At 35.0% G+C, this 20301-nt stretch overlaps 1 protein-coding gene across 2 annotated transcripts in view; it reads right to left on the reverse strand.

Moving 5' to 3' along the window:
- CRPPA (CDP-L-ribitol pyrophosphorylase A) overlaps positions 1–20301 on the reverse strand; it is a 119097-nt gene that overhangs the window by 75089 nt on the left and 23707 nt on the right. For both annotated transcript variants that reach the window (XM_072925564.1, XM_041714434.2), the window contains exons 3-4: positions 18810–18959; positions 4909–5013 (exon numbers count right to left, since the gene is read on the reverse strand). In XM_072925564.1, the coding sequence (XP_072781665.1) occupies positions 4909–5013; positions 18810–18959 (255 nt within the window). The remainder of the gene's footprint in view (positions 1–4908; positions 5014–18809; positions 18960–20301) is intronic.

Consider the following 20301-nt stretch of genomic DNA (forward strand, 5'->3'; position numbering starts at 1 on the left):
GTCATGCAGTAACAAGTCAAACTTCTGCCAGTTGTACGTTGTATCAGCACTACCATCTTTATCAGCCAAGATTATAGTCTTGTAATAAAGTCTTGAAGTCAATTCAGAAAATAAGTAAATCCCATGTTGGCTGACATTAATTACTTTAATCCCATGACTGCTTATTGATCAAGTTTTGCCTGTAGCAGTGTACCCTTTTGTTTTGTTGATCAATATCAAACTCACAAGGTTCCAATTACTCAAGTTCTCATTTTTTATGTGAAAAATATTAATTTTCATTTTGTCCTCTTGAACATCCAGTGATCCAAGATTTTCAGAATGTTATTGATGCAATCCAGAATATCACTAGACCAAATATTAAAACTCAACACCAATACCTCACATTCACAAAACATGTAAAACATTACCTGCTTATAGCAAAGACAGAACAGTCTTATTAAACATCTCTACTCTTCTGTATAATAAACAATCTACTGTATCTTAATAAAGCCTAAAAAATCAGCAGACTAGTTTGTTTTTCTGTGGTCCTTATTTTGTTAATTGTCAGACTACTAGTTTTCACTACCTAGGAAGATGTTGTTTTAGAAGTTATTCCCCAAAATGACTTCCACATGATGTTTAAAAGTCTTCTTCAAACTGATTTAGTTTGATGGATGGTTCAGACTTACAAAAATGTACATTCAATGCAAAAATACAGTTCTTTACACAAAAAATACAACAAGGTTATGATCACACACACACAAATGTACTGCATTTCAGTTTAATGAAGTTTTCCCCCTCTTATACTATGACATCGTACAGAGCTCCTTTGTATGGTATAGTTTTGTAGGATTAGAAAATAATCTGTTGCTTTTTCAAAATAGTGAGGAATTTTCACTCTATCAACATTGTCTATAAATCTGTATCAATTTTTAAAAAGTGTTATTTTACTGAATTTTTTATCTCCAATACACATGCACTCACACACATTAGAGTACAAAAAGCACATTCTGTTAGTTAATTTTTAGACTATTTAGAATATTTAAAGTAATTTTACTTCCAAGGTAGCAAACACAGAGAAACTGAAATGTGGTGTTGATAGAGACTATATTTCTTTTTTTTTTTTGCCATCCTGATCCCAAATATCTTATAAATAGCTATATAATAACTATCTTTAAAATAAAACTTATGAATATTTATAACACTGAAGTAATTTGAATTACTTGGTTGTTTTCACTACAAAAATAATTTTAACTTTGTAATTTTTTCCCAGAAAATAAAAAAAACTATCTCCTGCTTTAGCTCCAGCAATGACTTTGAAATGTTACTCTTCCTAATGTACAAGTGCTCAGGTAGAATAATTCAAGAAGATAATATATAAACACACAGAACATTTTCCCACAGCTTTGAGTCATTTAATGTTATGTAGGTTGTGCACCTCATGCATAAACTGAATTCTTACAAATATCTGATCTGCTCTTTAAAGATTCAAGGTCCACATAGGATGAAGCTGGTTTATTAATACTCAAGCTATTAATTGACTGCAGGCTTTCTGCTATGCATCCTCTGAAACCTCAAGTGAACAATTATTATTTATTTCAGTTCTTATTTATCTGGATGGAATATCTCTTTGCCTTGTATTGAAAATAGAAGACTGGAGCCATTGAGAGGATATCAGTGCTTGGCATATGAAACTTCATTTAGCTCAGCACTAAAAACCTAGCAGAAAATAATAACAATATACTACAAATTACAGTATTATGACAGCTAAGGAAAGAAAACGTGTTTCTGAGAGCTGACTGGCAACAACAATACTTCCAAATAATTTTGTAAGCAAGCACCACTTGAGAAAACTGGTAGTCTTGAAACTGCAGATAGAGCATGACTGTTCTTTAACGGTACTGCTCCAAGTCACCTGCCAAACACCTTGGCACAGAGTGACCAACACCAGGAGCTATTCAAGAAAGAGCTGTATTGCTCTGTGGGCTCTAAATTGAAATTAGTATTTCCTGCAGAAACAATGTAATATTTTACAGACCTTGTCATTTTTATGTCTTCCACTTTTAATGTCTTTACAAGCCACAGAATACATCAACAACTTCTAGCTACAAAATTTGACAGGGCACAGGATGCGAGAAGGTACTTCAATGGCCTGGCACCAGAATCTTTGTGTTTATGGAAAATATTCACTGCTCTGCACTGCCTGCAGCACAGTGTCTGCACATAAATGGGTGCTCTTGCTACTGTCACACTCTGCACAACACTGTCAACACGGAGACTGTGCTGGGTTGACCTTGGATGGATATCAGGTGCCCATCAAAACTGCTCTGTCATTCCCCTCTTCAAGTGGATAGGGGAAATAAAATATAACAAAAGGCTCATGGGTCAAAATATTGGCAGAGAGAGATCATACAAACCAGACTTAAATCAGGGAAATTAGTTTAATTTATTACAAATCAAATCAGAATAGGATAACAAGAAATAAAACCAGATATTAAAACTTCTTTACACCACCCCTCCCTTTTTCCCAGGCTCAACTTTATTCCAAATTTTCCCCACCTCCTCCCCTCCTGTGGCACATGGGGATAGGAGAAATGGGGGTTGCAGTCAGTTTATCACACAATGTCTCTGCTACTCTTTCCTCCACAGGGAGAAGACTTCCCTTCCCACATGTTATCATTTTCCAAACTTTTACAGGCCTCTTTAAAAGTCCAGTGCTACTGCAATGGGTCCTGCATGCTACAAAGTTAACAGCATCAGGATTTTGTTTCATAAACAGTGTTGGAGTGAGACTGACAACAAGTCCCTTTTAGAACAGAGATATGCACATGTTCAAGTTCAGATAAAACTGGGGACTGGTTACTAGTGCTATTCCTTGGGGCCTGATACTGAGGACAACACTAAGATCTTTATTAATAACCTGAGAAAGGGGAAATACCCTCAGAAAACTAGTAGATGATAAGAAATGAACAAGTATTCATTCAATATGCTCAAAGGTCCAACAGTAACTTAGAAGGATCCTGAAAGCCTGGAGAAAGTAGCTGAGAGAAACTTTGTATCTGTAGCAAATATAAATACAGAATCCTGCATCTGGGGCAGAACTACCCTGGGCAGCAGCAGTCCATGCTGATGCTGAAATAGAGAACACAGCTTTAGAGAGAAGGACCTTCTGGACAAGCTGAGCATGAGTCAGCAGTGGGGAGCAGTGGAGAAATGGAATCCAACAGTAAGTTGTGCTTATTACAGGAAATATAGGGATTATTCCCCTGTACTTGGCCCTTCAGAGAGCACTCCAGAGTACTGTTTTCAGCTTTGCGCTCCCCAGTATAACACAAAGAGAAACAGGAGGAAGCCAGTAGAGGGTTGCTAAGATGGTATGAGAGAACTTGGTTTGCTCAGACCAAATTACAGAAGTTGGAAGGTGGGGAAGGGTTAATTAATGGCCATAATGAAGAATAAACCAGACTTTTCTTGCAGAGCTTTCTGTTGGCCTTTCTTTCTTTCCCAGTGCAAGAGGAAGTAAGGGAAATGTTGATTAAATATTCTGAAAAAAGTCCCCATACAAGGTGATATTCATTGGAATTGTCTTCCCAGAGAGCCTGTGAAATCTCCCTTCTTGGAGATATTCAAAATTTAGCTGGACAAGGCCCTGCACTGCCTAATATAACTAACCTGGTCCCACTTTCAGCAAGGTGTAGGACCAGATGACATCTATCTATTTCATTCAGACTTAATTATTCTGTCATTCTACATTTATCTGCTGGACATGAGTATTATCTACTGATAACAAAGAACCAGATGAACACTATAATGAGCTAAATGAGCATTAGTGGTGTATTTTGGTACCCCTCACATAAGTACTATGCTTTGCAATGTGGACAATGAAATCATCCCCAAAAATTGTGTTATGTAAATATGCATGACATCATCTGTCCCTCAGAAGACTAAATGGGAAAACAGACCATATGCTGTTTCAGAAAGACTGTATGTCCCCAACAAGGTATCAAAAGAAATTCTGTATGCAACCAATGCACAAGTAAATTTTGCTGTTAAATTGCACAGGAAACTTACACTGCAGATTCAGGAAACTGCCTTTTGTTTTAATGAAAGATTTGAAGATTTATAGTTATACTATTAGAAATAATGTCTCATTGGAGGAAATTTACTGTCAATGACAGATGCAGTGATTTGAGCTGCTTCCAGCTCCTTCAATGTGGTAACGAATAAAATAAAATAAATAAAATAAAATATAAAAAACTTTAAAACTGCTTGACACAACAACTACTAAAAATGAATAATGTCCCACCATCCAAATCAATGATATGCAATATTTTGAAGTAGAAGGGACATATGCTTTGGCATCTGTACACACGGCTGCTTTGTCATTCATCAGGAACCTACCAGATTACCAGACAAGTTAAATGATGTTAAAAAAATTTTATTGATTTTTTTTTAAGAGGTCTTAAATATTACAGTGTTACTGAATGTAATGAACAACTCTAAAAATCAAATTCTTGATAGCCAGGTATTTGGCATGAGAAAAAAAAAAAGTGATGTCCTCATAGGAGCAGTGGAGGAAAACAGACAAAAGATATAGAAATAGCAGGAGAAAGCTCATATTATAAAAGAAAATTCTTAGTTTTGGAGATTACAGATTTATAGTTTTACAGATTTGCAGATCATTCAAATACCTAGATGTTTTTCCTATTTGCAGGAAAATGCTGCCTTCATTGCTTATCTCAAGTAACACCTGCCCAAGTCTCTTTAAAATAATGAGCTCTAGAAAGAGCTCAGACAAAACCAATTCTGAAAAATGAAATAGAAAATCCTAAATTACAATTGAAAACACATCTGAATTTTTATGGTAATATGCAAATGTTATTAATTTTAAATTACATATATAGAACTGGATATTATTATTGTCTTTACCTTCCAGAGGTCAGCTGTTCCTTCAACAAGTCTGGCATTTGTTTTACAGTACTTCAGAGCCAGATGCAAACATTCAGTTCCATAATCCAGGTCGTAGTCTGTACACTGCAGAAATTAAAAAAGAAAAAAGTATCCTAAATTAGTCTTAGATACCTCTAAGCACATTTCCTTTCATTAATGAAACCTTACACCTCAACAGTCCTATCCACAGTAATACATCTGTATTAGGCACACATGTTCAGCATGGATCAGAAATAAAACCACTCCAAGAAACTTATGCCAAATTGTGGCTATTTAGCAAAGTCCTACAGAAGTAAATAAACACTTTATAAGCAGAGATTAATTCAGTTAGGTGCTGCAAGTATCTTGCTAAACCTTTACATTGTTAAATAAATGAATGAGAAGTTACATGTATAAAAAAATTCTTGATGGAGTTGAGAGATGCCTCACCAATAGACACCACTAACCTTCAGTGACAAACCTTTAGAGCACGGGAACATTTAATAGATGTAGAAACATGACTCTTCAACTGCTGTTTAGGTTATTGCAGCATCACAAAAGGGATGGTAGCAACTAAGAATTTCTGTATTTCTTATGTGATTCCCTCTATCTTTTTCTCCAGTTATCTGCATAGAAAATAGCAGTCCTATGCTGCCCCATGATCCAAAAGATTTAAAAAAACCCAAAAAACACATACCAAACAAAGGTTTATCTACCTTTTAGTAATCTAGAAAAGATATTATTCTCATAACACATCCTTTCCAAGCAGTTTGGCTTTCTATTGATACTGATTTTAAGAACCTCATTAATGAAAAACTCAGTAGGGAGAAGAATCTTCTGAGCCAAAACATAGGTAGAAAAGCAGGAACTGGGAGCTAAACAGTCAGGGCTACCTCAAGATGAAATAGCCTAAGATAAGAAAGTCCTACTCTATTTTCATATTTCTAAATTACTAATCTATCCAGAAACACAAATTCCATGTAACGAGGATAACTTAAGACAGCATCTTTTATTAAAAAATTGAGGTATTTGAGAAGATCACAGGCTGGCTAGCACACTATCCAGTCTCTATTTCAAAGTGAATTGTCAAAAATAAGTAAGAAAGAACAAGGCAATAATATGTTCTTACTTTCCCAGAATGCTCCCTTTGCCTCCTATAAAGCCAGTTTTCTGGCTTCAGAAATCCCTATAATAAAAAGTCCCTGAGGGACACACTGAACCAGAAGTGACTGCCTTAACAGCATTCAGTGAATTACAGGAAAACTAAATTTACCCAATTATTTTTTGAATAGAAGTATTTTTTAGCAACTACAGCAGGGAGTATCTCGTTCATCCCTCTTTTCATCACATGCTCTGTTATTCTGAGAGAAAAACCACCTTCTCAACCCTTCAAAATATTCCACCACATCTCTTCTCACATCTTTCCACAAATAAAGAGATCAATATCTATTCAGTTATTTCATGTGTGGAAACTACTTCAAAACTTTAATCAACCCTTTTACCCTCCATTTATCTGCACTTACCTATGAATTTTATCATAATATTTTTCTACAAATCTTCTCAGCTCTCATCTCTACTATGCAGGAAAAAAAATGCACACTTCCACTTCCTGTTTCAAATTATTTATGAATAATATAACTGCAGAGGTCTCAGTAGAGACCATCATGAAACTCCAATGGGGATTTTCTGCAATGAAAACTGGTCATGCACTTGACCTTGTTTCTTATTTTCTAACAAATAATCTGTTCTGGTAAGTCCTTTCTCTTAACCCAAATCTTCAAGTGTCTTCAGTAAAAGCTTCTGTGAAACATTTTATTAATGCACTTAGGTTGTTATCGCCTCAAACAAGATGCCAGTGAAGTCCTTAAAGAACAGCAATTAGCTCTGTAAGACATAAGCTTTCCTTTACAAACAATTCCCCTGTGTCAAATTTAACTATGTGTCTACAAATTCATGTTCCAAAGATACTATGTTCTGTAATTTCCAGTCCCCTCCAGGATTCGAGAAATCAAAATTGTCAAGCATGTATAAATTTCAGTGGACTAAAGAAGAACCAAAAGAGAGTACTGCAATACAACCTGTCATTCTTTTTATTAACGTCCTGAAGAAGTTTATTAAAACAGATGAAAAAAATTTTTAGTTTCTATTCCTGTTTTATAATATATCAGTGAAATTCAAGGGATTCATTGGCATTACAAATCTGAATTGCAATACTCATACACACAGACATCCTAGAAAAAAAACACAGCTATCACTTTTATATTATTTAAATCAGTAAATTCCATCATTTTAGTTTGTCAGACAACTTAGAAAAGTGCTTTAAATGTTATTGTTCTTTACAGTTTTTAGCTTGAGTTACAAAACAAAATGGACACAAGAACATAGAGTAACTTAAAAAGGAAAGGATTTCAAAAATCCACTTTGGAACATTTTTATATTAAGCAGAAATTTAAATAAACAGAATACAAAAAAGGTCAATAAAGAAGATAAAGGAATAGGGAACTCTATCTCAAAAGTACATAAAAATGCAGTCAGCCCTCAAGTAAAGAAGTACAGGATTAAAGTGCCAGTAAAACCAGAAATGGCCTAGAAACTTTCAATTCCAAATATTTATTATCAAAATGTTTCCTTCTTTCATTTTGTTTTAAAGGAAAAATTTCTGGTAGAACACAAACAATTTGCCACAAATGTAAATAACACACATATTAAAAATACCCATATATTTTTATTTTTGCTTCAGAATGGAAGAGAAAAATTCAGAAATAAATTTAGCTGTGAAAGAATTTACTTTAAAACATAACTTTTAAAATATATTGGTAATTGATGCAACAAGGACAGACTAAGCAATTCCAACTTTTTAGCAAGGTATTAATCACAGATAATTAGTAGGGAGTGGAGAAGTTCCATAAATGGGCTAAGGCATCTTGAGAGTATTGCTTGCTTCAAGGGATGAAATATGACACAAAGCAAAGTAATAATTAAAAGCATATTTCACTAACACTTGTATATCATGACATTTACCACTCTAATTATCTGTAATTGTTTCAACCTAAACATATTGTCACAGTGTACTGTTCTCCAAGTCTGATACACTGATGTCAGAGGAGAACAATGAAATGAAGTAGCAGCACAAGGCCAGCTGTTTATATACCATCTCATGCTAAACATCTTCACATGTGAAATTTTAAATCCATATTTAAAGTGCGTAATTCTAAAACTTCTATATTGCCTTAAGAAATTCAGTTAACAAATTAAACGTTACTAGAGAGCACCTATAAAAAAAGTCCTGCATCAGGCACAGCATGGCCAGCCAGTCAAGGGCAGGAATTGTCCCACTCTGCTCTGCACTGGGGCAGCCTCAACTAGAGTGCTGGGGGCAGTGTTAGGGTGCCTCAATATAAGAAAGACATAAAACTATTAAAGGAGTGTCCAAAAGAAGGCAACAAAGATGCTGAAGGGCCTTGAGGGGGAGCCATATGAGGAGTGGCTGAGGTCACTTTGTTCAGCCTGAAGAACAGGAGACAGAGGGGAAATCTCATTGCAGTTACAACTTCCTTACACGAGGAAAGGTGATCAGTGACAAGACCCAAAAGAATGGCATGAAGCTGTATCAGTGGAGGTTTAGGTTGGATAGTAGGAAGCAGTTCTTCATCCAGAGGGAAGGAGCTCCCCAAGGAAGTGATCCAGCACCAAGCCTGGCAGAGTTCAAGAAACATTTGGACAATGCTCTTAGATGGTGGGACTATTGGGAACATCCTCTGAAGGGCAAGGAGTTGGATTCAGTGATCCCTATGGTCACTTCCAACACAGGATATTCTAAGATTCTACAAGAATTCCAGAATATTTGTGAAGAAAATTCTTACTGACCCAAGTATACAACCATTCTCATTCTAAGTCTTCTGTATGTAATTCAGTGTACATCTAGACTCAATTAACAATACAAAAATGTGTTTAAAACTTTTACTCTTTCTAAAGCCCCTTTACTACTGAAAGCCTTTTTAACATAAGTTTGACAGTGTACAGTTAACTGAACTTGACATGCACACATAGCTTTGTGAAACAATAGACATAGTTTAAGTTTCAGACCACAGACTTGAAATGATGGAAACAGCTGGAAATATTGGCACAAAACATATCCACAAAAGAAAGAAAACATAATAGTTTAGCTCTTTAAATGACACAGAAGGAAATATATTACTTAAAAATGCTCTTGTATTTTTAAATATTCAAAGGCATTCTAGTAGGTAGTTTTGGGGACACTTTTTTGTGGGTACTTTTTTTTGTTTATTTTCCAAGAGTGGATGTTTGAATAAAGTGCTACGAGTGGAACGAGATACAGATTTTAGCATTACACAAAGTCTTCTTCCTCTTCCCCTCAAATTTGTTTGAACACATTTTGAAAAATACTACTACTTCATAAAATGCAAGGTGTAAACATAGAATAAGAGGTTAGAGAAAAGAGCAGCTATTCAGCCTGTGTCTCCCTACTATTTACTAACAGTCCATATGCTTATTTCTTTCCAAAAAATACTTTGAACACTAATTTACTGTATCTTTATATGGGAATTGGCAACCCTACAACAGAACCAGCACAGATTTTAAAAAAGGTTCAATACAGGACAGTTATTTTCTTATATTTTCATCATTCCTTAGCTCATAATGACACAAAACAATATTCTTTAAAGCATGAACTGAAAGAAAATTTTCAGATATGCTCCTTTATACAGGTATCTTTAAAGCCTGTGTAGAGCCAGCATTTACACTTTTGTAACCCTTGACTGTGTAAACTTTAGCACTTTTTCCACTGTCAGCAGCATCTCCATTTTACCAACTCTTGATCCATTCAGTAACAATATCAGAACACTTGCATTTAAAATGCATAACTAATCAACAATAGCAGATCTTTAGGATTTTTCCAGATGCTGGCAAATCAAGTTTCCACTGCTGAAATGCCAGAGCACATCATGAACAATTAGCATCAGGAACATTTTACTGAGTTAAGAAAAGAAGTAGGCACAAGCTCTCACCGAACCTGAATTGGCCTATTTTTATCATATTTTATAAAGATATTTTTTGCCACACACATTACCACTGAAACAAAAAAAATGCTGAATCCAACAGTGGATTTGCAGCAAATACTCAGCCTACATCAATATGCCAGAGCTAAATGAGAGACAGCAGAAGCAGTAAACAGAAGGAGTAAACACGAATGAGGAAACACTGAGATCAACGTAAAACCAGATTATCTCATCTCTGAAACTATTTTTACTGTATTTAATTAAAACTACTGTGTCAAACATCCAGATGCAATAGTAGTGAAGAGAACAAAGATACAGCAATTTACTCCCTAAAAGGATCGTCCAAACCTGTTTTTATACAGACTTGTATCTATATCCCAAAACCTTTCAGTGCAATAACTGAAAGTGCCTTTTCCATACATGCCATGATTTCCTGGCAATCTGCCATTAGACCCCGAACACTTCCTGATTGCTCATTGCAATATTCTGGTACTCATGTTGCTTCCAAGTACACTAAATATATACACCCATATTTTAGTTACAACATGAAGAAATAAGAAAATGGCAATAATCTATGGACAAGAATAGTAGTCAAAACACTGTGTTAGGACTCATTGTTTACACTTTTTAAATTATCTTGCAAATTGGAAAAATACTTGGGAAAGAATTATTTGGACAAGACAAAGACAAGAAAAATCTTGCCCTAATGTAGAAAATACAGATTATTTAGATTATTCTAAGAATATTTGAAGAAGTGATTGTTCACATTCTCCCAATAAAGAGATTTCTAAATACATCACATTATAAAATTAAGAAACCAACAAATCATTTAATCAAGGTTGGAATCAAAGGTGAGGCAAATTCAGGCCAAGCTAAAATGCATATTTAAATTTTAATTTTTTTTGAGATTATTCACTCTTGTAACAATTTACTTCAGAAAAATCACTTATTGAATTATGCAAGATCATAAATGGTCCTTTTCATTGCCTTTCAATACACCAAACTGTGAATAACAAGAGATTAAAACCTCCAGCTTCACTACTTTGTCTCCTTTGTTACTATCTCAGAACAAGCAGCAGATGACAATTAAGTTGGGTGGTCTCCCATACAAGGGGTACCAGGATCCTCACTCAGTATTCAGCATTTTCTGAGCCTGTGCCAAACAGGTTATTCTCATGGATACATGACACTTACCAGGGTAAATCCAGTAACACAACAGTATTCTCATAATCCAATCTAACTTCCAACTTGAATATTTGCATTGTGTCTCCTTAACATACACCTTCCAAATTATATCTGAAGACAAAATGCCTTTTCACTGCCATAGAGATGCCAAAGTTCACCCATGGAGTGGAAGCTTTGCACCACTGCAGCAAATAGTTCCAAGAGCTAATATGTGAATTTGCAAAGTTCTTTGAGATCCTACAGGATGAGGAGTGACATAAAATGGATTTAATTATCCCATTAGCAAAGAATCTTTTTTTTTTTCTTGTGCAAGGCATTAGAATCTCTCCAAACATTCTTGTGGCAGAATTTAATTAGGGCAAGGTGCAGATTCAGACAATATCCTGGCTCTACCATTGCGCCAAAGAACTAATCAAATACAGAGCTATCTAAACTAGCATAGTTTCCTCCAGACCACCAATCTAGCTTCACTTTTTTGAATAAAAGAAAGCATTACTAACAAAATATCTTTTAGCACATTTACCCTGAAAATTATTCTTTAGAATTGGGTAGGCTTTAAGGATAGGAAAAATTATTTATTCCTCCCTGCTTCTCAGGGCAAAGTTGTCAGGGTAAAAAGATGCCAGATGAAAATAGATGCCTTTGGAAAATATCTCAGAACTACAACCTGCAGACTATACAAATTAGGATATTCATTTAGGTGAGGTTGACAGCACTGTAGTTAAACAACAGTCTGCGTGCATTAGCCTGACAATGAACGGAGAAAGGCAAAACCTCTGCAAAACTGCCTTATTAAAAAATTAGCGCCATAGCAATTTTGCATCAAAACAAGAAAAAAATTACCAGCTTGAAAGCATTACCAGCCTGCATTAAATGGAACAGAACTCAGGTTCTATTGAAGTTCCAAATAAATAATTTTTTTTTTAATGCAACTGAAATAAGTCATAAAATCAAAGCTGAAATGGACCACAACAATGAAAGGGTGCTATTAATAGTGCAAAATTTCTCATGTAAGAAGAAACAGATTATCTTCTAACATTAAGGAGTACTCAGATTTCCTTGTCAAGCCATCATATATAAAATCCTAATGACTATGAAAAACCAGAAAGGCTTCCTTTTATTAGATAATTTCATATGCTTAGACTGTTCATTGAAAAAGTCACATATATTTGCCATCTTCATAAAAGTACTACACCAATAATTAAAACTAGGGTTAGGAATTTCAGAAAACTATTTAGCTGAGTATCCAGCTTACTTGGATCAACCAAGTAGGCAGTTACACTAAAACTGTAATTACCTGTTATATAGGCAGATGGAAGAATGCTGCCTTTAGGACTCCATACAAGGAAGAATATTGGTTTGTAGTACTGTCTTCATATAAATCATACTACAAGATTAGTATTAGTCTAGCCAGCTCCTGCCTAATTCACAAATCACTTATTAATTCAGCATTTCAGAATACCTTTAATGAGAAGGAAGACTACCTACAGACACAAACTGGAATGCAGAATTAGGACAAATATAATAACGGTGCCACATGGCATATATAAGACCTGAACATATAACTATAAACTACAAAAGTAAAGTGAGTCACCAGAGCCTGGGGATGTGGAAAAGGAACTGGATGAACACACAGAACACTCAGAAACTGCAAAATCCATTTGAATAAGGTTAAATTATCATCCTTACAACACAATACGCTTAATAAAAGATTCCTGACACTTTTTAAAAAAAGACAAAGGCCAAGAAACAACTCAGTACAACTTATAATAAACCATATATATTTTATGCACTATTTGTCATATGTTTCAAACAATGATGATCTCTTTTTCAGTGCTTTTACACTACAAAAATTAACAGCTCTGACCCATACCACTAACTCAGGATGGAATACAATCGGAAAAAAATTTATCCCCAGCTGAATGCTTACAGAAGATAAAATATTAAGTTGGTCAACCTTGGTGACAACTTACATGCCTTGATATACACAAAGTTTCATGTTTGGTGAACGTTAAAAATAAAGGTTGAGGTGCCTTGAAGATTCAGATATCTTTAGTCTTGGCAAGGGGATGAGCAATGTATTTTTCAGGATTCCAGCACTAGAATTAAATGCCCAAATTCTGTCTCATTTATATCTTGATCCTTCAGTCCTTTCTCTGAATCTGACCCTTTCTTCCAAAGTTGCCAAGGTTTTAGTCAACAATTTGTCACTATCATTTATCTAATCGCTTGTTGCTCCTGGCAATAATAATTTGACAGACATTGATGTTTTTAACTAAGAACCAAGCCACAGGAAAATCCCCAAATCAGTCTAGACATTTTGCCTCGAAGGACTTTGCCTGACCTACGCCAAAATATTGCTAAACTGCTACAGCTGACTGCACTTCCCTGCCACAGAGGATACTAAAATGCTTCACACATGTTTGAAAAAGAATCCCAGTAATGTTGTGCTCTTTCAAAAAGTACTTTAGAGTTTACAAAATCCACATGGAATACACTCCCTATTATTTACATACAGAAAAGACAATACTTTGAGCAAATACTTTTATAATGGCCCTAACAATAGCCAACTTCCTTTCTTAGTCTCACAAGATCTTCCCTGAAGAAGATTCCCCCTTTTTAGGGGTTTGTTAGAGGAGAACCATTTTAGAATTTCCTTTTCTCCTCCTAATGGTCAGGTTGGACAGTTCAGTTCGCAGACTATCTCTTTTCCCCATCTCCACCCAATCTGTAGACATCTTGCAATGATTTTTTTGGGGAGTGGAAGAACATCTGCCTCCCAGAATTCAGCATCAAAGTATGTGAATGATTCTCTCTGACACACTATTGTTTTGCATCTTGTCATTACTATGTTTATATATAGCTGTTCTCTCCTATGCAGGCAGATGTTGTAATGGCCCATAAGTAAATGCAATTGCTTAATATTTAAAGAGTGGTCAATGTTGGCTATGAACAGATACACTAATTTAGTGTAGTACCAAAAAGTACTACATATTTTCTACACAGATTAGATAGAATCCCTAAGTTAACTCTGATCTGTGTGGATAGCTGTAAGGCGGTTACAGACATGAATCAGAGAAATGTCTCTAAACACGTTGAAGTTCATTCTCCTTAACTGAGTATTCCTGCTTCCTGTCCCTAATTTTTTTTACTTCAACTTCACTGTTCTGATTAGCTAAATATAAACTTCCAGGCTCTGCATAAGGTTTACTATCAATGGAAGATTAAACTAACTATATATGTAATACAAACACCCCACCTCCCCAAAAACTGTGTCATTCTTGCAATAAATTTCCACAGGTATAGCAGATCTTGAGGAAATTGTAAGATAATGTATAAATGATCAGCAGAAAAAAAAAAAGCACATTTTTAAAATAAGATTCTTAAAAAGCTATCCCTTAATTTTGAGTTAGTGATCAGACTTTGCCATACCACTCACATATGAAGGATTCCTGCAGAATAGCATTCTAACTTGTCCTACTCTTTTTTCAGCTCTTTGTAGCTATTCCCTCTCACAAGGTTCTTGGCTTCCCTGGACTGGTGGCATTGGTGAGCAACTCTCTGGTATTCCCCACATTCATGCTGACAACTCCTTAACCATTGTATCATCTTACCAGGGCTGTTTGTTCACATATCTGATATAGAAGCTGGTTAGAATCTCCTACCCACCACTCCTCTTCTGCTTCCATTTTTGGTTGTTTCCCTTCCAAATCATGAAAGAGTAAAGCTTTTTAAATGTTCCTGTTGCCTTTCTTGCTTTAGCAGATACATTTCGAGTGTTCAATGCTTTAAGTATTTCAGCCTTTACATATTGTGGTTGCATTACTTTGTACAGAACACACAACAGGACACAACAAGATGTTTTGTGTTAAAGACAAAAAAAAAAACCCGTGGAGATCTTTCTACATTTCACAATATTTCAAAAACAAGTATTACAAAAATCAATCTCAGACTACTCAGATTAAAGGAAAATGGTAGTCTACCTGACTTCCTGATACTCTTATTCTTTTAAAAGGTACTGCTCCAGGGAACACTTGACTTCTCGTCAGTGAAATCTTTCCCCCACCCACCTCCTTCCAGGCTTGCAGGATCATACTCCACATTTGTTCCTATTTAAATTAAGAAGTGGAACAGAAATATGAAACTACCTTAAGCAAAAATTAACAAGTCTGGTCTAAGAAATCTATTCCTTATATGCTATTTTTGGAAAGGATGGATTTTCAATTAACACGTAAACTTTCCTGATTTTCCTTGGGATTGATAAAAATAGAAAAGAAACAGGTATTTTTAAAGATCAGTAATTTGTTATTAACATAACACAAAAAAAAAAAATTTAAAAAATTCAGTTGGCTGATTTTGTCCCAGATAGTTCAGAACTGAAGTAAGTAATGGATTCTGCCATTATTTTACAACTTTTTCCAGAGGTTTTACTAGCTATTAGAGATTTGCGGTTTTGTTTTTAAATTTTTTAATTTGTCCTTTTACTGTGGTTCATTACATCGTGCAGGAAAATAGAGCTCACAAATTAGGACATACAAGAACTATGAGTATTGATGCAACATCACATTTATCCCCTTAACAAATTTATACATCCTTTTACCTAAAAACCCAAGGAAAACCCCTGGCTAACATAAAGCCTCCCACCTGCAAGACCCACACACACAATAAATACAGTTCTTTCTCCCCTTGCAGTTGTTTGTATTGGTCACTTGTCTACCCTGAGCCAGATACACATTGTACAAATAAAAATTGTAACTTGATAAATTTTATAAATCTTAGAAATTGCATAAATTTGAAAGTTGACAGGTATGAAGTCAGAAGTCTTGACATCATAACAGTTAAATCAGAAAGTAATATATATCTGAAAAAAGATCTGTTTGGAATACATGTTTTAGGCAACAGGGAAGATGTAAGACTGAAATAAATTAAATGCATCACAATGAAATGCAGATGAACAACCTGGCCGAATTCCTCAAAATCTGTCCTGGATTTTCAGCACCAAATGTAAAGGGGATTCCTTTTTACGATACTATTGTTAAATCAATCTTTGATATTTGTACATAAAATTAATTAGAGGAGATTCAACAGGGCATGTTTTTTACGCAAATCATTACTATCCTTTTTAATTTGAGCCAGAAATGGAAAATGTTTTCTAAGGAAATTACTTAATTTGGTAAAGATCATACAAATATATTTTTTCATATATTAATAATGTTAATACCTTACTCCATTCTAGTTCTAGATAAATTTAAAACAGCAATCAAAGGAGAAGGACCTCTAGTCTGCTCTTCCCATATTGCTACCAGACAAGAAGAGACAAAAAAGAAAAAGACTGCTGATAGCAAATTTGTAAGAGTCAGATAACTGACCCTTAACTGAATTTCACAACTTTGTGGTAAATATATTTAGAGATCATACATTCACAAACACATCTGGAAGTCAACACTCTAAACCTATCTACTCACATCTGATGGTGCATTTACATAGAGATGGAGTTTGAAAGCAGTATTCCACATTACCTACTGTGTAAATTAAAAGCCTGTGTTACTCGAAACACTAATTCAAATGGATGGTTTCTTTCCAAGGAATGCATGTTTGACTGTTGTTTTTCCTCATACTGTTGTTGCATAAAGGTCACAACTGTATAAAATACACAGACATGGGATCATAATCCCAGGCAGAGTTGGCCAAAACAAATTCCATTCCCAGCTTCGTGAATTACTTGCAACATGAGTAACAAAATTATTTTCTCCTCTTTGTTCATCCGTACAATGGTACTTACCTTCACCAGGCTATGGGAATTGATTATGGATACATTAATATTTAGAAAGCATCACAAGCTGCATCCATTCCTACAAAAATCTGTCCTACAGTAGCTTGACTAGGTTTTTCAGGACAACAATTATCTGTCTTTTTTTATTTGTTTGTACAGTTCCCAGAACAATAGGGTCTTTATCCTTGACTTGGACAGCTAGACACCATTGAAACATAAATTATTAGGAAACAATATGAGTTGAGAGATTTTAGCAAAGTGTTATACTTCCCAAGGGTCCAAGCATAGAGCATTAAAATGACCAGAATTTAGCCAAAGCAAAGGAAACTGGGGACAAGAAACCATAGCCTTGGTTGCTTCTAACAACTTTGGTGGCTTGTTCTTGAAAGAGCAGGGATACAAAAAAGAAGACTGATGGAATGCATATGTGAGAGAAAAACTCTATTCAGAGGAGTGCAGGAACTGCAAATATAGTTGTCTTTTGAGTGAGGCATTTAGGACAAGAGCTTTTTATGTATTTGCCAGTATTTGCAAATTATAAGCAAGCACAGTAGAAAAAGTACTGAGTTGTTTGTGGGGTGGAGGGGAAGGTGGTTGCAAGAAACAGCACACAAACATGAAATTTGCCAAAAGAGACACAGGGTTTATAACCAACAGTAGCAGTTGGCTCTTGAAATGTGTTCTTATGCACATAGGGGATAAATTTCTTATGAGTCTACCCACTACATTCAAGGTAGGATGTCAGAAGTATCAGATGTGTGTAATATACTAAGAACTATCTTCTGCCTCCTGTCATAAGCAAAAAGGTTGAAGCCAGTCCAATCACTTGAGTAGATCTTCCTTCATTTTGGATAGTCCTTCATCTTCAGCATTTAATATCTTCAGGTATCAAGCATAAAGGGTATGACATAGAATTTGTGCCAACATTTCTAAGAGAAACAATTACTGAACAATTAAGTAACAGCTTCTTCATTGCCTGTCCTCACGTTTTGCTGTTATTAGTGACTTCTAAGCTTTGTACTCTCTGAAAGTGAGTTTCAGAATCTTGGGCTTGTTTAGAATTGAAAGACTGATGGGAAGTATGACTGTCAGCATGAACATGAAAAATAATTCCTTCCAAGTGACAAATGAAGAAATGCTCTGCTTCCAGTCAGTCTGAAAGATACCTGGACAGGCAATTTCCACAAGGTGATGAATGAAAAGGAAGTAGTGCTGAGACAAAAGGCTGGAATGTTTCCAGTAAACTGTGAATGAAGGGTGGGGCAAAGGAAAACAGTCTTCAGGGCAAATTAAGGCAAAAGAGTCAGGGTTTAACACATTACCCACAACTTTAATTTTCCTGAATAAAGTTAATTTCAAAGCAATATATTAGGAAAAAAAAAATTACAACAGAGACAAGTAAACATTATTTTCAGCCACTAATCAAAGTATGTATAATACACATGCAACAAGAAACAGAATAAACATTTACCTAGATGTAGCAAGTTATATTATCTCAGTATTTTAGAACAGCCTGTATTCCCCTAAATTACTAAAAAATGTCATTATTACACTGTGCATCCATAACCCTTTGATACTCTCAGTCAACAATACATACTTTATACAGACACCTAACCTGAAACACATAAACCCACTCATTTAAGTAATATATTAAATCCACAATAAAAAATAAAGCAAATTTGTCTTTCCAGCCATTTAGACCCATCACCCCCTCTCATATTTAAAAGTTAACTAATCAAAAAATTGAATAAATTAGAATGATAAGACATTTTTAAAAGACTCAGAAGTAATATGCATACAGTTTGATGTAATCTGAAACAAGTGCGAAGCTTTATTCTTGAAAGAAGACAAATAAAGTTCTCTTTTTTTTTTTTCTTTTTAACTGAAGTAAGGAAAAAAGGTCTTAGAAAGCCTTAATATCTTACCTGTTGGTATGCTCCATAGATTATATCAAACAAGAAAGCCTGAGGCATTTCACTTGCTCTGTACCTGGTACGCTCCAGTGAGTGGTCCAAGCAGCCATCAGCAGCAGAGGCAATAACAGTAGAAACTAAAGGACGAATTGCTCCTGCTGCCTGTGGAACAAAACACAAGAGACCAAAATGTTATCAATATTAATTTATACCACAAAGCTTTAGTCAAAAAAGCTTGAAAATTCTCTTTTTTCCTTCTTTATCTTTTCTATTCCTCATAATCCATAAATCATACTACTTAGCCTGTATGAGACTTTCAAGATTAATGTAGCAATGGAAGATTGTATAAGAACACTTCAAGGGACAATTTACCAAAAAAAGAAAGAAATCTTAAGTTCCGTCATGAACATCTACTGCAAATACATGTACAGATCTAAGATTTTCATTCTTCAGACTTTCTTCTTTACACATTGTAGGCAGTTTCTGTGAGGACAGGTCTAGGCCTACTCAGATAGCAAACAGCAGCAGACACATCTGAGAAGTCTTGAAAATCCACAACACCTATTGCTCTCCTAGATCTCAGTTTGATCTAAACAGATCTGAATTTATCAGAACTAAGCTACAAGGCAAGTTTCAGAAAACTGAGCTTTTTCCTCTGTGTTGAATTCACCCTGTGAAATACTGAGTACCAACACTTACCAGTGAAATCAGAGGGAACACAGCAGATACATCTGAAAGTACTCAATATCCAGCAGCACTGTGCTGCAGAACAGGTATATAAATGCCTATATTTCAGTTTTCATTTTACTTAGGTTTGAAACCAATTAAACATATACCTTTTATTTTTTTCATCAATATATAGTATTAAAGATCTGTTGCATCTCTGAGACAGAACTCTCCTATGTGGCTCTAGGCATTTTGATAGCAGAAAGTTATGCACACTTCATCAGTAACTTATCAAATGCTCACGTACTTTGTATGTAGCTTAAGACAATTGGAACGACAGTGGTCCATACAATAATGAAGATAAAAATGCAATGGCAGAACAGTGCTTACCAAGTCACAGGGCAAAAAAGCATGCTCTCCATCAATGTTAACCACTGAGAACATCAAATTCACACTATACTGCTTATTATGAATTTTTAAGATAAATGAAAAAAGAATAATTGATGCTGTTTGAAAATACATGGAATTATCCAACATCTTAAAATAATATACCTATAAAATCATTCCCAGTGTTGAATTCTAAAACTCTACTGCAGCAACAGATTTTCTGAGGTTTAGTGAATTTTGATACAGAAAAAAATAGATCACTTATCACATATGAGCAATTTCACTTATCACTGTTGGCAAATCCTGCCATAATATGAGTCTTGTCCATTCTTAGATTTCTGACCTCAGATAATCATAAAATGGCAGAAAAAGACAAAAAAGGTTTTGCCCTCTCAGAAGAGAAAGAACAAGTTCTCTTCCCTCCCCCTTTTACACTACTAAACAATAAAAC

This window comes from Taeniopygia guttata, chromosome 2 (assembly GCF_048771995.1).
Source record: "Taeniopygia guttata chromosome 2, bTaeGut7.mat, whole genome shotgun sequence".
In the NCBI taxonomy this organism is placed as follows: domain Eukaryota; kingdom Metazoa; phylum Chordata; class Aves; order Passeriformes; family Estrildidae; genus Taeniopygia; species Taeniopygia guttata.